Source organism: Balaenoptera ricei, chromosome 4, assembly GCF_028023285.1.
Source record: "Balaenoptera ricei isolate mBalRic1 chromosome 4, mBalRic1.hap2, whole genome shotgun sequence".
Taxonomy (NCBI): domain Eukaryota; kingdom Metazoa; phylum Chordata; class Mammalia; order Artiodactyla; family Balaenopteridae; genus Balaenoptera; species Balaenoptera ricei.
The window spans coordinates 106,198,714-106,225,356 of NC_082642.1; the positions used below are offsets into that span (position 1 = coordinate 106,198,714).

General features: G+C 42.0%; 1 protein-coding gene across 1 annotated transcript in view; it reads left to right on the plus strand.

Moving 5' to 3' along the window:
• Positions 1-26,643, plus strand: part of MYH15 (myosin heavy chain 15) — a 189,304-nt gene that overhangs the window by 160,557 nt on the left and 2,104 nt on the right. Inside the window, 8 exon segments of the mRNA XM_059919993.1 lie at positions 773-888; positions 6,524-6,716; positions 6,955-7,160; positions 10,897-11,024; positions 13,483-13,558; positions 13,560-13,641; positions 15,403-15,519; positions 25,986-26,085. Of these exon segments, the coding sequence (XP_059775976.1) occupies positions 773-888; positions 6,524-6,716; positions 6,955-7,160; positions 10,897-11,024; positions 13,483-13,558; positions 13,560-13,641; positions 15,403-15,519; positions 25,986-26,085 (1,018 nt within the window).

Consider the following 26,643-nt stretch of genomic DNA (forward strand, 5'->3'; position numbering starts at 1 on the left):
GTTTTAGTTTTCATGCTTTTATTGATTCATCCCAAAGATGGAAACATTAGAAAAAGTCAAGGGTAATAAATTTAAAAATTGAAATATAGTCACAGACCAGACTGAAAATGTCTATTTTAAAAATGCTTTAGGGGGCTTCCCTGGTGGCGCGGTGGTTGGGAGTCTGCCTGCTAATGCGGGGGACGCGGGTTCGAGCCCTGGTCTGGGAGGATCCCACGTGCCGCGGAGCGGCTGGGCCCGTGAGCCACAACTGCTGAGCCTGCGCGTCTGGAGTCTGTGCCCCGCGACGGGAGGGGCCGCGATGGTGAAAGGCCCGCGCACCGCGATGAAGAGCGGTCCCTGCACCGCGATGAAGAGTGGCCCCCGCTTGCCTCAACTAGAGAAGGCCCTCGCATGAACCGAAGACCCAACACAGCCAAAAATAAAAAAAAATAAAATGAATAAATAAAGTAGCTATAAAAAAAAAAAAAAAAAAAAAAGAAAAGACTTATATGTTAAAAAAAAAAAAAAAAAAAAAAAAAAAAAAAAATGCTTTAGATTCCAGTTCTTGAACTACAGCTGAAAGCCCTCAGAACATCAGATCTATAGGTGATGTGGCAAACAAAAGTAATCACTTGTCTCTCATCCTGTTCCAGTCTTCAGGGACCTGATTTGAACTTAGATTATTCCTAGCAATTCTCAAGAGAGCTCCATTAATGATATACGTTTAGAGAAAACAATACTTTTGTCCAAAAGTGGGCTGAACTTAGTGCTTTTTATTTATATATTTCAGGGAGCTCTGGAACGCAACGAAAGCAAGATTCTTTGTCTGCAGCTTGCACTCTCGGAAGCTAAAGCGGAACTTGAAAGAAAGCTTTCAGAGAAAGATGAAGAAATAGAAAAATGTAGGTATTTACAATTATTTTGACGAGTGACAGTTGCATATTTTAGAATCCTTAACTGAACAGAACCCGCTGTGTTTGGCTGCTTTTATGACCCTTGTTGGACTATTACCAAAGAAACAGCCAATCTAACCCAACACTAGAATCTTTCTAGTAAGTTCAGCACTGTTAATATAAAGGAATACCTCTACACGATTACTATCAGGTTTTTATGATTTTCTTATAAAATTCTTTTCGAGCAGCTTCTACTTGCATACGAGACTCAAGATAACACACCAAAAAAGAATAAGTATGTGGGCAAGGACTGTTTATGCTGTCTGGGTTTCCCTACAACAAGCCGCTTTCTTGAGCGTTCAAGACACTGACTGCTAATGCTAAACAGTGGAGGAAAAGAACTCAAAAATGTGGTGCTGGGCATTAAAATTAATGTCGGATCAGAGTGAAGTTTCCACATCCCCCCTGCCTGTACCTGTAGCCATTTGTTTGGAGAGGGGCCGAAGCCAAGAGCTAAGCTGCTTATGAATCCCTGTTGAAGCAGCTGGGTCTTAATAGTCAGGAAACTGAATTAAACAGGAATCCTGGGTTGCAGGATCTCATCTTAGCTTCATCATAACAAGCTGATGATTTTAGAAATTTTGCTTCTTCGCTTCTCAGTGAAGTGAGGGGATGAAAGCAGCCCCATCCATGTCACAGAAGGTGGTGAGGAAGATCAGTAAGCTGATGTTGGCAAAGCACTTCACACTCTAGATCAAAGGCACAATTATAAACACATGGAATTAACTATGATTGTATTATCCATCTGATCTGTTCCCTTAAGTCAATGCCATATGTCAGCATGGAAGAGCATTTTTTGAGTGGGAGGTTCAACTGGCAATTTGCTTTAAACGTGTTTGTTAAACAATTAAAAGAAAAAGTTACCATGTTCAATTGAACTGGCCTCTTACCCATAGCCCACCTTCAGACAAAACTCCCATGGGGGTCATTTTTTTTAATGAGGATGTCAAGCCAAATTTGGTCCTCTGTGTGCTTTGAGTTATCTTTGCTCTCACTCACTGGCACTTTCCTCTATAGGACTGACTGTGGGGATGAATCCTGGTCTACTTAAGAGGCTCTGAGTCCGTGTCTAAAATAATTTTTTTTTTTTTGATGGAGGGCAAAAACATTGGGCCTTGATATTTGCCCTACTTCCTTCCATGAGGAACAAAAATGAATGTCTCCTTGTGCAGTTAAAAAAAAACAAAAAACCCCCCTCTTTTCAGGTAACGTCAAACCTGTGCCTATTAATAAACCCAGCTAAGTAAAACTGAATCCTGAGAGTCTGCATCTTGTCAGGTACATCTGAATGTTGTAGAGCTGTTCACCAATTATAATAATTTTAGTGCACAGGAAGCTGGAGATCCAAACAGCTAGGGCTGGGAGAAGAAAGAACTGAAGACGAGGCAGGAGCTGCGAAGGGGCTGAAAAAAGAAGGGCGAGCTGAAGGGAGGAATAAGCTATTCATGAGTTTTAGTTAATGATTCATAATAACTGTAATAGGTACATCCAGAAAGGAAAGATGAGCATATCTTCACAAAATATCACAAATACCATGCAGACCCTTTCGGTGTGAGTGCCCTGTGCCAGTGGAGATTGGATCAGAATGCCTTGGTCTAATCCAAGGGTTTAATCTGACTTCAGGGTTAGGAGAGGATGGGATCTTAAGGAAACTGAAGAGAATGCCAGGGGGAAATACTAGCAAAGCAGAGGATTTTGAGCAATCAAGGGTAAACCAGGTAAAACCCAGAACTCAAGGGAAATATTGCCTGAGGGAAAGATGAAGTTCAAGGTCCTATTTCACATAATCCTTGGGAAGCGCCATAGAAACTGAAGGAGGCCTGTGAATCAGGACCCGAGAAGCTGAAGGGACCAGGAGAACAGGAGAGAGACTCAGAGGCAAAGGCAAAACCTTGGTAGAGCTGCAAACCGGGTACCTCATTCACTCATTCTCTGCCCGCTAGCCCGCTGCTTTTCCATTCGGCGAGGACTGATCCTGTATGAGCCGGGCTGGAAGCCTGTTGGTGGTGGAAGAATGAGCAGCTGGTACGCGAGTTGTATGTTTCACTTGCTCAACAGATATTTGAGCGCTTCATGTTGGCAAGATGCTGTGCCTGCTCTTCTAGACGGGGCTTCCCAAACTTTCATGGATTGTTAGGGCTTTTTGGTTTTTCTCTACAAACGTTATAATTAGCAGAGCTAGAGGTAGGCGGGCGACAGTGCAGTCACTGCTGGAAGGAGGGGAGGAGCTTTGATGGCCGGCTTTGATCCTTGCCCTCCTCCACACAGGAAAGGAAGAGTGACATCGTGGCTCCTTGAAGGCCGGCTGGCGGCCATGACTGCTGTCTAAGTCAGGCCCTGCTGCAAGGCCCCAGACTGGGTTGAGAACAAGTTGGTCAGTTGCGTCCTGAATCTTCTGGGGCCACTGACTATATACATCCCCCTCCCAACTCAGGGTATTCAAGGAAATGCTGAAATGTGTGGTGGTCTTCTCAGTGGCCCGGGTGCCCCTGGCCTGCATTCTGCTCTCCCTGGACACACCCAGCGAGGTGCTGCGGAAGGAGCTTTTGGGAATGAGGTATCGAAACGCCTTACTCTATCGAAATGTGCTTGTTTGCTTTGGTTTGATCATCTACGGAAGGGTTAGATGTATGGGGTCACGTGGTAGATACTTTTGGCTTTGCAGGACATAGAGTCTCTGTTGTAGCTACTCAACTCTGCAATTGTAGCTTGAAAGCAGCCATAGACCATAAGAAATTAAATGGTCGTGGCTGGGCCCATAGCCCATAGTTTGCCCACCCCCAGCCTATGGCCTCAGGTACCTGGTAACATTCCGTCATCTTTTCCTTCCATATTGTTCACTCCTCTGCACTCAGTAATAGCGAACTTTGCCACATGGTCTCAATTTACATGTACTATCCAACTTAATTTCTTTTATTGTCTGAGTCTCTGCCAGAAGAATATGTTTAAATCTCTTCTCATTTCTAAGGAAAATATTTTAGCGCGACTTCAAGAAGTAGGAGCTCAAACTCAGACATGGCATTTAGTTAGCAAAATATCTTGTTAATCACTTTAAAGCTGAATCGTATGTATTAGAATTAAGGAAAATCTTTCATTTCCCTGATATAGATGAGCAACATGGCAGGAGAAAAATATTACTGATTGAATTGACTGTCAATTTAAATCCTTAACTTTTTCAAGTTTTAAAAAAGAATGGTTTTGTTTTTGTTTGCATTTGGTTTCTTTCCTCAAATTGTATTTCACATTTCAGAAAAACAGAGGAAAGAAAGAAAAGGAACTGCTTACAATATTGCCCTGGTCCTGACTGCTTCATTTTTCTTAAAAAACGTACTCGAGGAGCTTTCATTTTAAAGAATGCGCTGATCGTTTAGTGGCCATTCTCTAGGCCTGTGTTATACAGAAGCCTCTTAAACCGTAGCACTTTCTACTTGTCTGTAGGCACTCATGAAGTTTCATAAACAACTGTGGAAAAAGTACAATTTGAAACATTCATTTTGTCTGCCTAAGTAGAATATATTTCTGTACAGAGGATTTTGACACCAGCTTAGAGACGCCTTAGTGTTCCTGCATAAGGAGAGTCAACTGTGGCAAAAATGAGTTTCCTCGTGTAAGACAGAGCAGTGTCTTAAAGCTTTCAGTGATGCTGAGTGTGTGTCCCTGTAGTATTATGGGCTAGGGCTGCCATAACAAAATAGACTGCGTGGCTTAAACAACAGAAATTTCTTTTCTCACATTTCTGAAAGCTGGAGGTCCAAGATCAAGTTGCTGGTAAGTCTGGGCCTAAGACTTCTCTCCTTGACTCGCAGGTGGCCAACTTGCTGGGTCCTCACATTTTCTTTTCTCTGTGCACACCCATCCCTGTGTCTCTTTGTGTGTCCATATTTCCTCTTCTTATAAGGACATCAGTCAGATTGGATTAGGGCCTACCCTAAGGGCCTCGTTTAACTTAATCACCTCTTTAAAGGCCCTGTCTCCAAATTTACTCGCATTCTGAGGTACTGGGGGTTAGGGGCTTCAACATATGAATTTGGCTCGGGGGAAGAGAGGAGGGACAAAATTCAGCCATAACAGTCTCTAGTAACATTACGTGCTGGCATTCCTGTAGGATTCTGATCTGGGAGCAGGAAAAAAGCGTAGGACCTAAGGATAGGCAGGAGAGGCTGGCCACAGCATGTGGGAGCCAGGACATGGCACTGGCAAAGGAGAGGTGCTGACTCTGGAACCAGAAAGAGTTCTTTCCTGTACATTTGCATAACTACTTCTGAAACCTCCCCCCCATCAATGGGGTGAGGGTGGTCACAAAAAGTGGCACCTCCACCTGTCACCCAACGGGAAACTCTGACCACGCTCTTACTCCTCTGTAGGCTGTGTGACTTCCTGCTGGCCTCAGAGATCAGAATACAGGCTCAAAGACAACTCAGTGTGGAACCTAATTCTGACTCAAGATGAATGTGTCTGCTATTTGTGCTGATGGGCTCTATGAGTATGTCTTGTCTTATCTGCCCAGTACTAGGCCCTGTTTCATAGGGTGAGCTTAACAGGGCCTGTGTTATAACAGTTACACTGTCCTGACTCACAACCACCAAATCTTGATGGCTTAAAACCAACAAAGCTTATTTTTGCTTTGTGTCAGAGTCCAATGTGGGGTAGGATGGAGAGTGGGCCACTATCCCAAGTCACTCAAGAACCCAGGTTCCTTCCATCTTCTGATGCCAGATCATCCATGTGTGGCCACCAAGTTTGCTATAGATGGGGAAGAGAGAGCACAGGATCACACAAGTAAAAGGCTGTATGTGTGAGGCTTGGAAACACTTCTGCCCATAGTCCGTTAGTCAGAATTCAGTCACATGGTCCCAGACTTACTGCAAGAGTGCTAGGAAATGATTGCCATGGGTTCCCCACAGTTTTTCATTGTCTCTCTGAACACACATCTATTGTGTAAGCTTCTGTCACTTTGCAAAAATGATTTCAGCATGGACCTTTCATTGTTATAAAGGCATATTGAAGTAATTCAATATCACACAGCAGTTGGTTTTCTCAGCCTATCCTTGGTTGTACTCCCAAACTCCTGGAGAAAGATAACCATGCTATTCTAGGGGAATTTGGTGTCACAGGCTGTTAGAGCAGGATTGCTGGCGATCAGGACTTATTCCAACCTGGGTGGCTCTTTCTTGCCGTGTTCAGGCATGTTTCACTGTTGAAAGTATTTAAATATTATGCCTGTCTGAAAGTGCATCCTTCCTTCACCCTTAGCCACTCTAGGGAATCTAGACCGTCCTGGAGGGGGGTCTTAGATAAGGCAAAGGCTGCCCCACAGGAACCTCAAAAAGATTCTGGTGCTTTTCTTGATTTTTCCGGGAAGTTGGTCTGGGAATCTTAGTCTGTTATGATGGACAAATGCTCACTGACCTAACCCTTCCATCTCCATGGTTTCCAAATGAAGACCCTTTAGACTCATTTTGTTAATTACACAGAATTTTTCTTGAATTTTAATTTTTTCTGATTCCTAAACAGTTGTGTGTACACAGCAGGTAACCTTTCTTAATTTGGGTGCATGATTTTTCCCCTGAATGTTATTCTAAAATTAGGAGGCAGCAGCAGTGTGCTATTGACTCCCTGCAGTCGGGCCTGGATTCTGAAGCTCGGAGCAGAATTGAGGGCACCGGGCTGAAGAGGAACATGGAAGCGGACCTCACTGGGACGGAACTCCAGCTCAGCTGTGTCAACCGGCAGCTGTCAGGGGCAACCAAATCCCTGGGCCAGCTTCAGATCCAGATCAAGGTATTTTCAATTGTAATGCAGGGGTGAGGCAGGGATGTCTCTGCTTATGGGAGCAAACCAAGCGGCAGGTTGTGTTGAGCAATAAACGTCAGGACAACAAATCTAATCCTTCAGGAGAGCGGGAAGATGCTTAACGTTGAATCGGCGGGGCTTGTTCAGAGCGCGCATGTGTAAGCGCAGGTCCCGCTGAACTGCCCAGGATCCGTGTCCCCGGCGTGGCGTGTGTTTTCTCTCGCAGGACCTTCGGGCGCAGCTGGAGGACAGCACACGCCTGAACAGTGCGCTGAAGGAGCGTTTGGCGGTGGCCGAGCGGCGCAATGCTCTTCTCCAGGCTGAACTCGAGGAGCTGAGGGCCTCGCATGAGCAGACAGAACGCGGGCGCAGGCTGGCGGAGGAAGAGCTCCTGAAAGCCACAGGAAAGAAATCAAGCTTTTCCACGCCCAGGTGGGGCCCGTAAACTCGCCATTAGCCACGTCAGCTGGTGGGAGGCAATGGATCCACACCGGTTGGCCTAGGACGGTACGTGGTTGCCACGTGGAGCCTTGCAGGTGGCCGGTGAGGCAGGGAGAGCCTTAGGCAGCAGAGTGGAGGTCTCGCCCTTCATTCATCCCCAAATGCATTGGTTCCCTAGGGCTGCAGCAGCCAAGTTCCCAAACTGATTACAGAAATGTAATCGCTCACAGTTCTAAAGGCTAGAAGTCTGAAATCAAGGCATTGGCAGGGTCGTGCACCCTCTGAATCTTGCAGGGAGTCCTTCCTTGCATTTTCCCAGCTTCTGGTGGTTTGTTGGCAGTCATTGGTGTTCCTTAGCTTATAGATGCGTCACTCCAATTCACCTCCTTCACATGGCATTTTCTCTGTGTCTTTAACATCATCTTCCCTCTGTATCTGTCATTGTCCAAATTTCCAAATTTTTATGAGGACATCAGTCATATTAGATTTGGACCCACTCTAATGACCTCATTTTAACTCGACTACCTCTCTAAAGACCCTATTTCCAAGTAAGGTCACATTCCGAGGATTGGGGGTTAGGACTTCAACATATGTTTTTGGGGGGAGGGACACAATTTGACCCAAAACACTAAGCCCTGCCAGAAGAATGAACTGTCAGGGCACTCATAGCTAGGAGGCTGGGGAGAGAGAGAGGAACATTCGCTAGTGTTCCAGAATCATTTGCCTGCTTCTCCTGTTCCCGCTAAGCCATGCATTCCCTGAGCATCCCAGGATTCGAAAAAAAAAATGCTCCTGCCTCAGAGCCAGGAGATTTCAAACAATTCTGAGTGGCTGCTGACAGATAGGATGATCTGTCAGGACTCTGGCTTCTCATGGAAGGTTATGTAAGTGACACAAAGCAAGAGTTCTTAAATCGTTGCCGTTCTCATGGAATCAGGAGAAGCCATAGTGGCTAGGACAAAAGCTCGACAAACATTTTTAGGGCACCCACCATAAGCTGAACAGGTATGCATGGTATAGACAGATGCAAAATATCTCCATCGTCCTAAAAAGGTGGAGATCTAAGTTACCAAACTGCAGTGCACTGCTGGGGTTGTAGTGATAAAGCAAGCACACCCGTACAGAAAGCCTTCCCTGACGATCCTAGACTTAGGTAGATGCACAGTATGCTTAATCTGAGTCGTGAAGGACCTGGAAGAAGTCAGCCAAGTAGAGAGAAAAGTCAAGGGCAGAGGCATGGGGAAAAGAGGGAATTTAGGATGTTAAGGAAAATTGAAATACTTACTATAGCATACGGTAGGGGGTAGGAGAGATCAGCAGAATTGATGCTAAGGGAGAGGCGGGTAGAGCCAGGTCACCAGGGATCTTGATTTTGAGACTGATGGAGTTTGAATTCTATCATGCAGCTAATGGGGGTCTGCTGAAGAATTGTGAGTAACTGGGAAGGAAGTTATTAGATATGCATTTTAGGAAGTTTACTCTGGTGATTGTTGTGAAGGATGGATTAATGCAACTAGGGGCAGATGTGCCATGCTCTGAGATATTTAGAAACATCTGTGGGATCATTTTGGTTGCCACAGAGACTGGGAAGTACCACTGACATTTAGTGGGCAAGGTCCAAAGATACTAATGTTCCTGCAAGATACAGGATAATTCAACATCCCAAAGAATTGCCCCTCCCAGAATGCCAACTGTGACCCCACTGAGAAACACTGGATAAAAGGAAGTATTAATATAAACCAAAGATGTACCTGCTGGAAGGCACTGCATTTAGTTTATGCCTACAGTTTGTGCCCATGTGCATGACACGATCCTATTAGGATACCATGTGGTATAAAACAAATAGGCTATATGTTATGCATAATTCCCAACAAGCTAACTTACTTCAATATTTTCTTTCTGTCTCAAGAAAACTTAACTAAGTACAATGAGTGGGAATCTTATAAAGTAGAATATTGAACTTTTAAAAAGTAAATCATTCACTATCTGTAGCACTTAATATCTATTGGTAACAAATTATTTGCCATGCATGTTATAACTGATGGTATACCAGTGGGTCCCAATATGATGAAAAACCACTAGCCTAGAGAGAGATAAGGACATCAACCAGAGCAAAAGCAGACATAGAGAGGAGGAGATAGATTTGAAAAAAAAGAAAGAAAATTAGGTAATAGACCTGATCTCCAGAGCAGAGTTTCTGAAACTTTACGTGTATAAGAGAAACTAACACAAAAATGCACATTCTCAGGCCTCACCCCAGACCCACTGAATCAGAATCTCTGCAGCAGGAGGAATCAAATGAGTTTTCAGGTGATGCTGTCAGTGCAGAAACTACCCCTTGAGCAGCTCTGGTCTAGGTGACGTATTGCTCACAAAGGACTTCTCCCCCACCTTAGCCATTGGTGGCCCCCTTGCAATTACTGGAACACCGTCAATCTTCTGATTGACATACAATGAGTATTTTCTAGAACCTTCTGCATCCCCAGACTTCTAGCCTAGAGCAAACATATGAGGCCAAACTTATCCTTGTCTAATTACATGTGTCCTTTTTCAAACCTGAGCTGTGACAATCTAGATTGCTCTTCTGTACAGTACTCCCTCACCCCCTGCTTCCCAAACGGAACCAATCATTCAGCTTGAAAAGATTTTAACTATCAACTCCCCAACAGATTTTAAATGATTCTATGTATAAACGAATCACCATTTATATTGTACCTTTCTTTACAAAGAAAGAGTTTCTATGGAGTTCTGTGCAGTGAGCATCCCAACATACTCCTGGAAATACCCTCATCGCTCCAGGCCACACCCACGACAGTGGGAGGCCTGAGGCACACAGAGCCTGGCTCTCCATAAGGACAGAGGGTAGCAACCTTGATGAAGATGCTTCACGCCATCAAGGAAGTAGGGTAGAACCTGTGAGGCTGGAATATCTTTCTTCCTATTTCCAAAGGCTTAATCTTGCCACTGAGAGAGGCACTAGCTAGAGGAAAAGTGAATGAACAGAAGAGAAATTAAAAATAGGAAGGCTATGCCTTTTAAATACATTCTCTATGCTAAGAGTTCACACCCTCAGAAAAACTGTGCTACAAACACAGACCAAAAAGGAGTTTCAGCCTCTAATGTCACAACCCAGGAAGGAAAGAATTAGGGCAGCATCAGCCAAAGAACACAAATAATCCTCCAGCGTAATGGAGGTTTCTCAGGCCTGGGGGATGAGGCTCATCTAAATTGCTTTTCCCACCTCCTCACTGCAAAATTAATAGAAGCAGAGGTAGATAATGAGGAAGATTTTCTTCCCCTGGAGCAGCATGCAGGAAACTGATTTTTATTACCCAAACCCCTGCTTTCCACATGTCTGCTTTTGACACTGACTTCTGCTCTAGGACACTTGCTTCTTCCCCATCAAAGAGCAAAAGGCAGAAAAACACATCCCTCAACCAGCTGAAAACCAAACACATGTTTGGGGCTTGTAGGTTGTCTGGGTCCATTTCTCCTTTCTGACTCAGGCTGTCATCTCTCCAGTACTAAGCCTCTAATGGATGAAATCCCTTGCATTCAAGTCTAACGTTGTCTCCTGGGCCTGGAAGTATTGCTTCATGAGTATGGCTGATGAGAGGAAAACAGCCTCCCGGCCAGAGCCCCTCGCATTGCATGTCCTGAACACACCAGCTTGCGTTTGCACCACTGATCTCAACTTGCCTAATGAGGATGCCGCTTTTCCTTAGAGCACGAGTCTCCTCAGCCAGAAGAAGAAACTGGAGGTTGGTGTTGCCAGGATGCAGAAGGAAGCTGAAGAGGCGATGCAAGGGTGTCAAAATGCAGAAGAGAAGGCCAAGAAGGCAGCTACCCACCGAGGTGGGTCCATTGACTGCCTGCTTGCTCCTGTCTTCCAGAGTTGATGGGAGCAGTAGCCAAGGGGCAGGGGCAAAGCTGCAGACAAAAAGGATTCCATTGATTCTCCATATGGCTAGGGGGAAGTCAGCTGACCCCTCTGCCTCTGTCCCCATTTTGAAAAATTAGGCCAGTTGGCTCCTCCCTTCCACTCTGTCCACACAATGAAAAGGAGCAGCTGAATTGCCATAAGCAAAATCTTATGAAAGCAAGAGATTTTTAAAAAAGTTAATCCACTTTCCACTTGTGAATCAATATATCTAGTGTCTAGAAACAATTCTTCTTGTGTTTCCTTACCCATAGCTATTTTTCCTAGGGTCTGTAATAGCTTTATGATGATGATCTGCAAAGAATGCTTATTTCACTTATTTTTTAAAATTTTTTATTTATTTATTATTTATTTATTTTTGGCTGCGTTGGGTCTTCGTTGCTGCGCGCGGGTTTTCTCTAGTTGTGGCGAGCGGGGGCTGCTCTTCATTGCAGTGCGCGGGCTTCTCATTGCAATGGCTTCTCTTGTTGCAGAGCACGGGTTCTAGGCATGCAAGCTTTAGTAGTTGTGGCTCATAGGCTGCAGAGCACAGGCTCAGCTGTTGTGGCGCACGGGCTTAGTTGCTCCACGGCATGTGGGATCTTCCCGGACCAGGGCTTGAACCCATGTCCCCTGCATTGGCAGGCAGATTCTTAACCACTGCGCCACCAGGGAAGTCCCTATTTCACTTATTTTTTACAGCCCATACTATTGCTTCAGTAACAGAGTCAGGTTGGTGAAGAAGGGCTTCAGGATTGGCGTACCTTCTTTATCTGCAAGTTTAAAATTGTTGATAGTGGTGCTTTTCCTGAATGAGACTAAGCTCAGGGTTGGCTGCCAGCCTTGACTGTACCTTTGTGGGAACTGGAAAAAGACACCCGCTGGACCCCCACTGTGGGTAGATGCAGACTTCTCTCAAAAGGCATGGCAACCAGAAGGCAATACTCAGCAAAATAAAAAATAAAAAAATGTCGTGGAGGAGGGAGGTGAGGAGAAGTCTGTGTGTGAAGCACCCAGCCTTGCAAGTCCCAGTGCTTGCTGAGCAGAGCTTGGGCTTGATTTCAGCCTCCACCCACCCCATCCCCATCAGGTGGTTCTGTATAGTCCATCAGACACACAAACACATGCAGCAGCCCTGACCTCGCCCTGTGAATGAAAACTGATCCTCTTGCTAGAATGTATATGGGAATCGAGACAAGATATTCAATTAGATTTTACATTAGTCATTTTAAAATTCAAAAGGAGGGAAAAGCTTACTGAGTTATTTCGCATTTGGGGAGCTAAACAAAACTTTTGTACCAAATCCTAGCTACCAGGTCACTGTAGAATCCAGAAGAATGGGGAAGCATGCTTAGCCCTCAGCCATTTTGTATCAAAGCAGACACTTTCTGATGCAAAAGAGGTGTGTGAAAGCTTAAAAGCGTTTGGCCAAGGAAAAAATAATATGCTTAACATTTATGAAAATCCACATAGATAGAAAGGAATAAAAAGAGCTTTTACTCCTGCTTGGTAGGTATATGCAGTCAACACATTAGGAAGACTCTATCTGCATAACCTCACCTTTATAAGATTTCCTTGACAATGTTGAAAAATGAACTCACTACCTCTTTCCTCGCTTTAATTCTCCAATAGTTCAGCTGTGAGTTCCAACCCCACATAGCAGAACCCAGTTACCTCCGTCATTCATTCTTTGCCCTCACCGTCTACACAGACGTCTCACACTTAAATTATACAGATGGTTGGTAACCTGATAGACAGAGAAACTTTGTCTGGGAGGGCAGTGTCCTTACATTAAAGGCACTGAGAGAGTCATGAAACAGTTCTTAATAATTGCAGCGAGACCCCAAGCCCTTAGTATACATAGCCAAAGCCAAGAGTGGGCGTCACAAGAATTAACCCTCCTTGTGCCAGATTATTGGCACTGAGAGCCTCAGTTGCTACCAAATCCCTGGAGCCTAAATTTGTTTGCAGTTGCGAATCACAGAATTATAGAAGTGAGACGTGAAAAAGGTTCTCATAGGCACTGCACACTTTTCCTGGTGCATGATGTTACAGGACGTGTCCTGGTGCTTCACTCAGTTAAAAGCTCTGCCTTCAGTTGGTCATCTTTCTTTCAATGCAGGTGTTGTATAATAATGTTCACATGGTGTTTCATCTCTGGTCTGTTTCCACCACCCCTCACCCTAATCTCCAGTAGCTGCTGCTATCTTGATTGCCTTATGGTTAACAAACTCGAGGGCCACAGAGGTTAGGGAGAGCATGGTGGGAAGAGATTAAGCACACAGAGGCAAGGCATGGCACCTAGTCACATCAGGAACGGAAGACTGTGGGTAGAAATGTTAAGCTTGATTGGCTGCTGGATTGTCTCAGTCCCTTTCCTTCTTTTCTAGGTAGCAAACATGTCAGAAGAACTGAAGAAGGAGCAAGATGCCAATGCCCACGTGGAGAGGATGAGAAAGAACATGGAGCAAAGACTTACAGGAAAGACTGGGTGACGCTGAGGAGACCGCCATGATAGGGAATAGAAAGCAAAGCCAGAAACTAGAATCCAGGGTAGGAGTTTGCCTGCATAATCATGGGGTCTTGACAACTCCCAATTCGAAGCCTTATTGTCCTGTAATGTCACACCAGATAGCCCCTACCTCCCTCCTCACTTTTGCTTGTAACATGTTCAGATCTTTGACGGTGTCAGATCTCAGTATATTCTTTCCTTCTTCTTGACTTTGGGCCACTAAATAGGACTTTTCTTGGACTGGGTGAAATCCGCCATCCTGCTAAGTGAGAATGCAGTTCCTCCCACTCACCCGCCCCAGCTCTAGGGCTCCCCACAGCCAGGGAGACCAGCTGTTTCCAAACACACCCTCGCAGTCTTGCTTCTGTGCCTTTGCTCCTGTTATTTCCTCTGTGGAGAATGCGCGTTTCCTAACAGCCAGACAAAGGGGAGGGAAATAACTAAATCAAGGATCAAAACAGACTTAGTGAAAATATAGTAAAAGGCCTGACAGAAATGATGTAGTACCTGCCTTCAGGGAGCTCAAAAATAAATAGGAAGACCTAGCTTGAAAATAGGATTTTTAAAATTATTGAATCTATTTCAGTGACAACGTATAGGTCATGTGACAAATGCTATAAGGATGGAAAGAATATTTGAGTGGGATTTCATGGTTCAGAAGGGCCTCTGAAAAATAAAGTATTGCCTTTGCACATTTATGGTATATCCGTATAATGGAATACCAATGCACATTGATGGTACATCCATATAATCACACTAATTAAAAAGGAGTGAGGAAGAGCTCTGTAATGTCCTGGAGATCATGGCTAGTGGTATAATGATGATAAAAGGTACAGGCAATGTTGAGAGTATACAAACTTCTGTGCAAGAAACAGGGGAAACATGAAAACATGTACACATTTGCTTGTATTTTCAAAAAGAATTGGTGACAGAATAAAACAAGGACTAATAAAAACAATTACTCATAGGAGGAGAACACAGAGATAAAAGCTAGACCTTCTGAATGCAACTTGTGTAGTTGGTGTGATTGCAAAATCATATGAAACACACCCTCCCCCTTCAACCCCCTACCCCGTGTGCTGCTTTATTTCTCTCCATACCACTTATCACCATCTAACATAGTCTGTATTTTACTTTGTTTCGTTTGTGTGTTTCCCTTCCTTAGAATGGATGCTTATAGAGGGGAGAGATTTTTGTCTGTTTTGTTCCCTGCTGCATCCCTGGCCCTGGTGTCTGGTGCATAGTAGGCACCAAATATTTGTTGAATGAATATTATGTTAACCTTGGTTGTATAACTCTGTTCATCTGTACTACAGCTCTCCCACAAAGCAGGGCTATGGGGCTGTGGGTGACATATGTGTGACAAAAACTCAGAATCTGATTTCTTTAGAGAGTCAGAGCTTAACATGGAGAAAGAAGCTTAAGATGAGGCAGTACATTGGCTGAATCCTTAAAGAGTGCTATATATAGCTTATTCTCTCTATATATTTACGTACATTCGTAATACACACGTGCGTGTAATTTTGTAATCCAAGAGGGGAAGTTTATCACCTCTGCATGGATTAGCCTTTCACATCCTTGAGTCTAAACAGCCCTTTTATGAGCTCACATAGTTCAACCAGCTCACTTTTGGCGAGGCGGTTTTCCCAGAGTTTGCCCTGTTTCACCACTGCCAGAATGAGAGCGCACCCGTCTTCCCTGATGGTGTCACTATTTCAAATGATCGTGCCAGCAGGCACATGCAATGCCCTCCTGGCTTGCTGGCTGCCCGCCTGTCATCTGAGACCGTGGTTTGCTTGCAGGTCTGTGAACTGGACGTTGAACTGGAAAGCGAAGTCCGACGCAACGCAGAGGCCCAGAGGGGAGCCCGCAGGCTTGAGCGATGCATCAAAGAGCTGACCCACCAGCTACTCCAGGAAGCCACTCCCTGTTTGCCCGGCTGAGCTCTACCCTGGGCAGATGTGCTCCTTCAGGTCTGAAACGACCCCCTAGGTCTCCTGTAGCTCTCTCTCCATCTTTGCTCTCCTTCAGCGGGAGACATCAACCTGCCCTTCCAGGGCTCCTGTGCTATTGTTGGTTTGGGATAGTCTCTTTTCAGAGCTCTCAGGAAGCAAAATGTGAGCAGCAAGTTGCAATTAGAAGTGAAAAGCTATTTATACTGTCCTTGTTTCTTCACACATAATGTCTGCAGCACTTTCAGAAAGATGTCTTCCTGTGAGAGGCTGAGTGAGAACAATGTGTAAATGAAGTGACTGGCAGAGACAGGGAAAGGGGGGGAGACTCAGCCAGCAGGTTGCATGGGACGCTAGCTAAATTGGAGCAGGGGACATTTCCACTCTTGTTTTCTGGCCGCATGAACATTCCAGGCCACCGAGGACTCTATCTGGTGCTGGTGCCAGGTGGAAACACAGCAAATGCTGAGAGGCCCCCACAGCTTTCTGACTGTTTCCCTGTGAACTAGCCTTGGTCTAAGCAAATAACTGAAAAGAGGTAGGCAGACTTCTTACCAGTAACTAATGTATTGCCAAAGTAGCAACGTACTCCTTCACTTGTGTTTTCATTTTCTAGCCTTTCTTCCCGTGGAGAAGACCAGAGATTCCACGGTAGCAGAAGCACAGTCTTGCTCACCACTCTGGGCCCAGCACCTTCCTGGCACAGAGTAAGTGCACGTGTTTCAGTTGTTAAACACAGATGCCAGAGGTCACTTTCTAGCCCTCTCCACTGCACAGTACAGCTTGTTCCAATGAAAAGGCAAACTCGTCCTAGGCGCCCGCTTTACAGCAACTTGGAGAGCACTCACGTGAGATCTGCTGGTGATGATGCTGGTCCCTGAGGTTGAGTTGGTGTCAAAGACATCAAAGTCTGCCTTCCTTGCAGTAGGAGGGATAGTGTCGATAAGAAAGCAGAACGCTTCAGAAGCATCATCTTGGGCTAATTAAGATGAATTAATTAAGATGGCTAACTAAATGAAATGAGCCATTTGCACAGTTCTTCTTTGCTGAATAAGTGGTTCTTTCCTAAGGCGAGTTAGTCTGACACTGGGGAATGCGCCCATGGCATGTGTGACTGAGGAAGTAAACACCTGGGGAACGTGAAAGGTGTGCTATTCTACTCTTTTTTTGAGCAAGGATAAGAAAACATGAGGAAGCAAAATGCTGCTTGTTAATTATGTCTGGCTTTTTCTTTCTATTTTCCTATGGATTATTCTTACAGTTTTCTTCTGTAAACAGGTTCGTCATACAACAATACACCAAAGCTATACTTTCTTTGGTTTCTGTTGTCCCAAGGAATACAATCTTATTCTATTGTATTTTTATCTTTGTTTCTTGGTAGCAATAATCTTAGTGTTTCTCTTGTACTAGTATGGTGGTGTATTTCTTAATTTCTTCCAAGTGTCTGCCCAATGCTTAGAGTATATCTATTCAATTATGCAATGATTTTCTGCCATCAAGTCAGATAATACCTATTGAGTACCTTTTTACTCAAGATAACAGGCTAGACCCTGTCAGTTTAAAGAGACATTAGAGAGCTCTCCACGTTCTTTGATATCAATGCCTGGTTTTGAAATATTCAAGGTAGATGTCGAGTCAACTCAATCTGTTCTCCTTTAACATCAAAATAACCATCAGGACTATGAGGCAGGATGTTTTGTGATAGTACATTGTAGATGCCATTATGAAATGTCATTTTGAAAGGGACATAAATATGGTTTTCCTTTCTTAGGAAAAATCCTCCAGTAAGATCATACTGTATTGGAAAAGGGAATCAAGTGTCACCCCATCCACAATAGTTCTATGGCCAGTCCCCACTGAGCATTATATCTTCCCCAATATGTCCCTCTAGTGTCTAGAAATTCATCCTATTTTCCTCTCTCCAGTGTCTAAAAATGTACGCTATAAAGCAGGACATAGGATTAGGAACCTATACTCGTTATAGAAGGTAAAGACAGTTTTCCTCCCCTCCTCCCACCTCTCCATGCACCTGCTCCATGTTACCTTTGTCTGCTTCCTATATTCAGGGATCTCTGTGTAGATGTTATTTAATCCTTACCAATCTAAATATGGATATAGTATCTTCATTTCTAGGGATGAGAAAACAAAATTTAGTCTTGGGTGTGTTCTCCAGGAACCAGATGCCAGGATGGAGTTAAAAGTACAAGAGATTTATTGGCGGTAACACCTGGGAAAGATAAAGGGGAGAGCAAGCAGGCTGAGGCAGAGAAAGCTTTCAGAGCACCTTGCGAGTCTGACACCTGTGAAAGGAAAGGGTGAAGGAAGGAGGATGGGATAGAAGGAGCCTCTGGTTGCAATGCGGCTCTGGGCAAGTCTCCAGCACATAGATTGCTGTAAGAAGTCCCATGCTGGGCAAAAAAAGCCAGATCCGGGTAACTTGGCTGTGCCCCACTATCAGCTGGGGGCTGCTTGGGGAGTGTGTGATCTCAGTATAAATGCTACAGCAGATCCCAAAGGCACTGCAGTTGGAGGGTTTCAAGTACCTGCACTCCTCACAGCTGAATGGCAGGTTGTTTTCTTGAAGGGAAATCTGAGCCCTGCACAACCATGGCAACCACAGTTACTTAATGCCTTGGAGGGAGCTGAGATGTGAACCTAAACCTAACAAAGGCTTTGCCTCCCCATGTGGGGGGAACATCAATATCACCAGCCACCTAGCCTTTTTCAGTTTTCTCCTGTGTGGCCTCCTTTACCACACAGGAAATTTACTCACCTGAGTAAATTGGTTTTAAGCAGTTAAACCTCTATTGGGTTTGGAATTCCCTATGACCACATAATTCTATGAGTCTTCAAGTTTCTTAAACCTGAGAGGTAGAGAGCTAGGCAGATGAAAACAAAGAGGGATTTTATTTATAAAGTAGACATCTCATTTCCCCAGTCAGGTGATTTCTTATATATCGGCCCCTGCCTTAGGAAGTTTAAAAATAGTAATTAATTATCTACTGTCAGATTGTACTTTAAGGTGGGAGTGGGAGAGGAGTGCTCTAGGCAACACAAAGAGTTGGTTAATTCAAACTCTCCTTCCTCCCTCCCTTCCTTCATATATATATATATATATATATCAGATAACATTGTATCAGTTTGGGGTATACAACTTAATGATTTGATATATGTTTACATTGCAATATGATTATTACAACAAGTTTACTTAACACCCATCACCCCACATAGCTGCAAATTTTTTTTTCTTGTGATGAGAACTCTTAAGATCTATTCTCTTAGCAACTTTCAAATATACAATACAGCATTGTTAACTATAGTCACCATGCTCTATATTACATTCCCAGGACTTATTCATCCTATAACTAGAAGTTTGTACCTTTTGACCACATTCACCCATTTCCCCCACCCCCAATCACCCCCCTCTGGCAGCCTCTAATCCGTTCTCTGTTTATGTGAATTCAGTTTTTTAGATTCCACATATAGATGAGATAATATATTGTCTTTCTCTGACTGATTTATTTCACCTATTATAATGCCCTCAAGATCCATCCATGTTGTCACAAATGGCAGGATTTCCGTCTTTTTTATGGCTGAGTAATATTCCAGTGTGTGTGTGTGTGTGTGTGTGTGTGTGTGTGTGTGTGTGTGTATACACACAGCACATCTTCTTTTTCCGTTCATCTGTTGATGGATACTTAGATTGCTTCTGTATTTTGGCTACTGTAAATACTGTTGCCATGAACATGGGGGTGAAGATATCTTTTTGAGATAGTGATTTCATTTCCTGCAGATAAATACCTACAAGAGGAATTGTTGGATCATATGGTAGTTCTATTTTTAATTTTCTGAGGAAACTCCATACTACTTTTCATAGTGGCTATACCAATTTGCATTCCTACCAAGAGTGTACAAGGACTCCTTTTCTTCACATTCTCACCAACAGTTGTTATTTCTTATTTTTTTGATGTTAGGCGTTCTAACTAGTGTGAGATGATATCTCATTGTGGTCTTGATTTGCATTTCTCTGATGATTAGTGACATTGAGTACCTTTTGATGTACCTGTTGGCCATTTGTATGTTTTCTTTGGAAAATTGTCTATTCAGATCATCTATCCATTTTTAATCAGGTTTTTAATTTTTTTGATATTCAGTTGTATAAGTTCTTTATTTTTTTAGATATTAACCTCTTCTCAGATATATGATGTGAAAATATTTTCTCCCATTCCACAGGTTGCCTTTTCATTTTGTTGATAGTTTCCTTTGCTGTATAGAAGTTTTAAAGTTTGAAGTAGTCCCACTTGTTTAGTTTTGCTTCTATTACTTTTGCTTTAGGCATCAAATAAAAAAAAATCCTTGTCAAGACCATTGTCATGGAGCTTACCCTCTATGTTTTCTTCTAGGAGTCTTATGATTCCAGGTCTTAGATTCAAATTTGTATCCATTTTGAGTTCATTTTTATGTATGGTGTAAGATAATGGTCAAATTTCATTCCTTTGCATATGGCTGTCCAATTTTCCCAACACCGTTTATTGAAGAGGTGGCTGTCTTTTCCCCATTATATATTCCTGGCTCATTTGTCATAAATTGCCCATGTATATATGAGTATTTCTGGGCTCTCTATTCTGTTCAGTTGATCTACATGTCTGTTTTTATTCCAATACCATACTGTTTCAATTACTATACCTTCATAATATGTTTGAAATTGAAATCAGGGAGCATGATGCCTTCAGCTTTGTTCTTCTTTCCCAAGATTGCTTTGGCTATTCGGGGTCTTTTGTGGTTCCATTCTATTTCTGTGAAAAGTGCCATTGGAATTATGGTAGTGATTGCATTGACTTTGTAGATTGCTTTGGGTAGTATGGATATTTTAACACTAATTCTTTCAATCCATGAGCACAGAATATCTTTCCACTTATTTGTGTCTTCTTCAGTTTCTTTCATTAATGTCTTATAGTTTTCAGTGTGCAAATCTTTCACTCCCCTCGGTTAAATTTATTCCTAAGTATTTTATTCTTTTTGTTGAAATTATAAATGGTATTGTTTTCTTAATTTCTCTTTGTGATAGTTCGTATTAGTGTACAGAAACACAACTGATTTTTGTATAATGATTTTGTATCCTGCAAATTTACTGAATCCTTTTATTAGTTCTAACAGTTGTATTGACGTCTTTAGGGTTTTCTATATAAAATATCATGTCATCTGTAAATAGAGAGACTTTTACTTCTTCCTTTCCAATGTGGTTGCCTTTTATCTCTTTTTCTTGCCCAATTGCTCTGGCTGGGACTTCCAGTACTATGTTGAATAAAAGCGGCAAGAATGGACACCCCTGTCTTGTTCCTGATCTGAGAGGGAAAGCTTTCAGTTTTTCTTCACTGAGTATTATGACAGGTTTGGGTTTGTCATATATGACCTTTACTATGCTGAGGTATTTTCCCTCTATATCTACTTTGTTTAGAGGTTTTATCATAAATGAATGTTAAATTTTGTCAAATATTTTTTGCTGACATTTTTGAGATGATCATATGATTTTTACCCTTCATTTTGTTAATGTGGTGTATCACATTGATTGGTTTGCAGATATTGAACCATCCTTGCATCACTGGAACAAATCCTACTTGATCATGGTGTATGATTCTTTTAATGTATTGTTGAATACAGTTTGCTAATATTTTTGGGGGATTTTTGCATCTATATGCATCAGGGATATTGGCCTATAGTTTTCTTTTTTCATGATGTCCTCTTCCAGTTTTGGTATCAGGGTAATCCTGACCTCAGAAAATGAGTTTGGAAGTGTTCCCTACTCTTCTTTTTTTGGTATAGTTTAGAAAAGATTGGTATTCTTCTTTAAATGTTTGGTAGAATTCACCAGTGAAGCTGTCTGGTCCTGGACTTTTTATGTTGGGAGGTTATTGATTACTGATTTAATGACCTAACTAGCAATTGGTCTGTTCAGATTTTCCATTTCTTCATGATTCAGTCGTGGTAGGTTGTATGTTGTAGAATTTATCCATTTCTTCTAGGTTGTCCAAACTGTTGGTACATAATTGTTCCTAGTAGTCTCTTATGATCTTTTGTATTTCTATGGTATCAGTTATAACATCTTTCATGTCTGATTTTATTTGAGTCCTCTCTCTTTTTTTCTTGGTGAGTCTAGTTAAGGGCTTGTCAATTTTGTTTATCTTAAAAAACAGCTCTTAGCTTCATTGATCTTTTCTACTGTTTTTTTTTTAGTCTCTGTTTATTTCCACCTTGATTTTTGTTACTTCCTTCCTTCTATTAACTTTGGGCTTCATTTGCTCTTCTTTTTCTAGTTCCTTGAGGTGTAAAATTAGGTTGGTTGTTTGAGGTTTTTCTTGTTTCCAAATGTAGGCATTGGGACTTCCCTGGCAGTCCAGTGGTTAAGATTCCATGCTTCCCAGCTCATGCAGCTTAATATCAAAAAAACAAACAACCCAATCCAAAAATGGGCAGAAGACCTAAATAGACATTTCTCCAAAGAAGATATACAGATTGCCAACAAACACATGAAAGAATGCTCAACATCATTAATCATTAGAGAAATGCAAATCAAAACTACAATGAGATATCATCCCACACCAGTCAGAATGGCCATCATCAAAAAATCTACAAACAACAAATGCTGGAGAGGATGTGGAGAAAAGGGAACCCTCTTGCACTGTTGGTGGGAATGTAAATTGATACAGCCACTATGGAGAACAGTATGGAGGTTCCTTAAAAAACTAAAAATAGAACTACCATATGACCCAGCAATCCCACTACTGGGCATGTACCCTGAGAAAACCATAATTCAAAAAGAGTCATGTACCACAATGTTCATTGCAGCTCTGTTTACAATAGCCAGGACATGGAAGCAACCTAAGTGTCCATCGACAGATGAATGGATAAAGAAGATGTGGCACATATATACAATGGAATATTACTCAGCCATAAAAAGAAATGAAATTGAGTTATTTGTAGTGAGGTGGATGGACCTAGAGTCTGTCATACAGAGTGAAGTAAGTCAGAAAGAGAAAAACAAATACCGTATGCTAACACATACATATGGAATCTAAGAAAAAAAAATGGTCATGAGGAACCTAGGGGCAAGACGGGAATAAAGTTGCAGAACTACTAGAGAATGGACTTGAGGATATGGGGAGGGGGAAGGGTAAGCTGGGACAAAGTGAGAGAGTGGCATGGACGTATATACACTACCAAATGTAAAATAGATAGCTAGTGGGAAGCAGCCGCATAGCACAGGGAGATCAGCTCGGTGCTTTGTGACCACCTAGAGGGGTGGGATAGGGAGGGTGAGAGGGAGGGAGATGCAAGAGGGAAGAGATATGGGGATATATGTATAGGTATAGCTGATAAACTTTGTTATAAAGGAGAAACTAACACACCATTGTAAAGCAATTATACTCCAATAAAGATGTTAAAAAATTAAAAAAAAAAAAAAAAAAGATTCCATGCTTCCACTTCAGGGGGCATAGGTTCGATCCCTAGTCAGGGAACTAAGGTCTTGTATGCCGTGTGGTGCAGCTTAAATAAATAAAGGCATTTATCACTACGAACTTCCCTCTTAGAACTGCTTTTGCTGAGTCTCATAAGTTTTCATATGTTGTATTTTCATTTTCATTTGTCTCAAGGTATTTTTTATTTCTCTTTTGATTTCTTCTTTGTCCCATTGGTTGTTTAGTAGCATGTTGTTTAATCTCCATATATTTGTAAATTATTATTTTTTTCTTGTAATTGGTTTCTAGTTTTATACATTGTGGTCAGAAAAGATACTCAGCATGATTTCCATCCTCTTAAATTTATTAAGAGTTTTTTTGTGGCCTAACATATCATGTATCCTGGAGAATGTTTTATGTGTGCTTGAGAATAGTGTTTATTCTGTTGCTTTTGAATGAAATGGTCTTCATATGTCTAAGTCCGTCTGATCTAACATGTCATTTAAGGCCAATGTTTCTTTAATGATTTTCTGTCTGCATGATCTATCTTTCGATGAAAGTGGGGTATTGAGGTCCCGTATGTCAATTGCTGTTTATTTCTTCCTTTAGGCCTGTAAATATTTGTTTTATAGATTTGGATACTCCTATGTTGGTACATAAACATTTACAAATGTTGTATCATATTGTTAGATTTACCCCTTTATCATTATATAATGACCCCTTTTGTCTCTTATTAGCCTTTGTCTTAAAGTCTACTTTGTCTGATATAAGTATAACTACCCCACCTTTATTTTGGTTTCGTTTGCATGGAATATCTTTTTCCATCCCTTCACTTTCAGTCTGTGTGAGCCCTTATATCTGAAATGAGTCTTTTGTAGGCAGCAGATAGATAGGTCTCGTTTTTTAATCCACTTGGCCACTCTGTGTGGAGTAGAGAATTTAGCCCATTTACATTTAAAGTAATTATTGATAGGTATGTACTTATTGCCCATTTGTTAATTGTTTTCTGACTGTTTTGTAAGTCCTTTGTTCTTTTTGTCTTCTCTTGTTCTCTTCATTTGTGCTTTGATAATTTTCTGTAGTGGTACGCTAGATTCCTTTATGTTTATCTTTTGTGTATCTACTATAGGGCTTTGCTTTGTGGTTACCATGAGGCTTACATAAAACAACCTGTATTTATAACAGTCTATCTCAAGTTGATAACAACTTAAGTTTTGTTGCATTCTAAAGGTCTACGTTTTACTCTCTCCCCACCTATGTTTTATATCTTTGATGTCACAATTTACATCTTTTTATCTTGTATATTCATTAGCAAGTTTTTGTAGTATAGTTATTTTTACCATTTTTGTCTCTTAATCCTACATAGTAGATTTATAAGTGTTTATCTACCACCATTACAATATTAGATTATTCTGAATTTAACCTATATTTATCTTTATCAGTGAGATTTATACTTTACTGTTACACATGAGTACCCTTTTGTTTCAGCTTAAAGTCCCTTAAACATTTCTTATATGGCCAGTATAGTGGAGCTGAACTTCAGCTTTTGCTTATCTGGAAAACTGTTTATCTGTCCTTCAATTCTGAAGGACAACTTTGCCATTAGAGAATTCTTAATTGGCAGTTTTTTTTCTTCAGCACTTTGAATATATTGTGCCACTTTCTTCTGGCCTGGAAAGTTTCTGCTGAAAAATCTGATACTCTTATGGAAGTTTCCTTTGTATGTAACAAGTTGTTTTTCTCTTGCTACTTTTAAGATTCTCTCTTTGTCTTTAACTTTTGACTATTTAATATAGTCTTGGTTTGGGTCTCTCTGGGTTTCTCTCATTGGGAACTCTTGGCTTCCTGAATCTGGATGTCTGTTTCCCTCCTAGGTTAAGGAAGTTTTCAGCCATTATATTTTCAAATCACTTTTATGCCCCTTTCTTTCTCTCTTCCCCTTCTGAGACCCTTATAATGCAAATGCTGGTCCACTTGATGTTATTCCATAAGTCTCTTAAGCTGTCTTTACTCATTTTCTTTTTTTTTTGCTACTTTAATGGGATGAAGTCCACTGCCCTGTCTTGAAGTTCACTGATCCTTTCTTCTGCTTCATCTAGTCTACTGTTGAATGCCTCTATTATATTTTTTAATTCAGTTATTCTATTCTTCATCTCTGTGATTTCTGTTTGGGGTACTTTCTTATATTTTCTCATTTTTGAAATGTTCACTTTGTTCATGCATTGTTCTCCTGAGCTTGGTGAGCATGTTCATGACCAGTTAAGATACTTTCTTCTTCAGGGAAGTTCAACAGCTCCAAAGTGGAGATACTCTAGTTAAAAGGGTGTGGGAAAGGGGGTGACATGCAGAGCCTTCCTACCTGTCTGTCTCTCCACTGCTTTCTCCTCAGAATACCCAGGGCTTCACAGAGCATGGTTGAGAAACACCACCTCACTAGATTTTCTTTCTCCAGCCCAAGCCTGGATTGCAATGGAAACAATGAGAACACACCAAACAGTGTTCCCACAGCTTATGGAATTTTCCTCACTATCTCTGCTGATGCCCACACCAGAATTCCAGAAAACTTAAACTTTCCTATAGTTCCATTATCCAAAACCAAGGATCAACTAGAAAGTTCAAGGGAGGAATTGATTTGATGGGGTGTTGGAGGCGGGCACTGAGAAACCACAGGCAGATGTGGCTTGGCTGGGATGGGAGGGCTGAAGACCAAATTGAAACTAGTGGTTTTAACTTCCATTTTAGCAAAGGCTGGGAGTTCTGTGGTAGATCAGGAGAAATGACCGTCATTACTCTGAGCTGTGTTTATTAATTTCTTAGAACTTGGGATGAGTAGAGTTAAACCCATTTTTCAAATCATAGCTCTAAATTTGGTGTTTAATAAAATTTCCTTGCTCTCATTTCCTCATGTGGGGCTATACCCAATGCATACTGCTGCATCCTTCAAATCACCTTCACATACATACCTATACATTGCAGGCAGAGGAAGATAAGAAAAATATGAGCAGGATGCAGACTCTGATGGATAATCTTCAGCTAAACGTACAAAGTTATAAGCAGGAAATCGAGGCAGTGATAAGTACCTGAGGCAGTTGCAGCCTCATGGATTTCCTAGCCATTTACTTTTGATTAATGGAGATATGTGGCCCTAAGCTAGATGAGCAGCTTGTCAGAGAGGACCAGCTCAGCTTAAAGTCTGCTCATTCTGTTTTTTCTCACGCTAGAATTATTACCTGTGGTTAAAATTTGTGCAGCTTTTCCCTCCAGGGAGCCAGACCTTGACCTTGTGGTTATGCCCAAACATGTGCATTGCAAGAAATGAGCCAAATAAGAGCATGGTATCATGTAAAGATGGAAAAGTTTTGGTTGGGTCATCACCCTGAGACCTTCCTCACCCTAGGGCTTTCCTCACTCTAAAACCTTGCTTGAGCATAAACGCAGCTCACAGCCCTTTTTCCTGATGCGCCTGGACATAACTGTGGCCAAAACTACCATCTCTTGAAAGGTACTTGTCAACCCTGGTTAGTAGCCACAGCTCCATGGAATGTAATTGATAAGCACCATATATATTGGCTTATGCCTAGTAATAATATATCTTGAAGGGTTTTGAATTGATTATTTAAATGCTTTGGGCTAA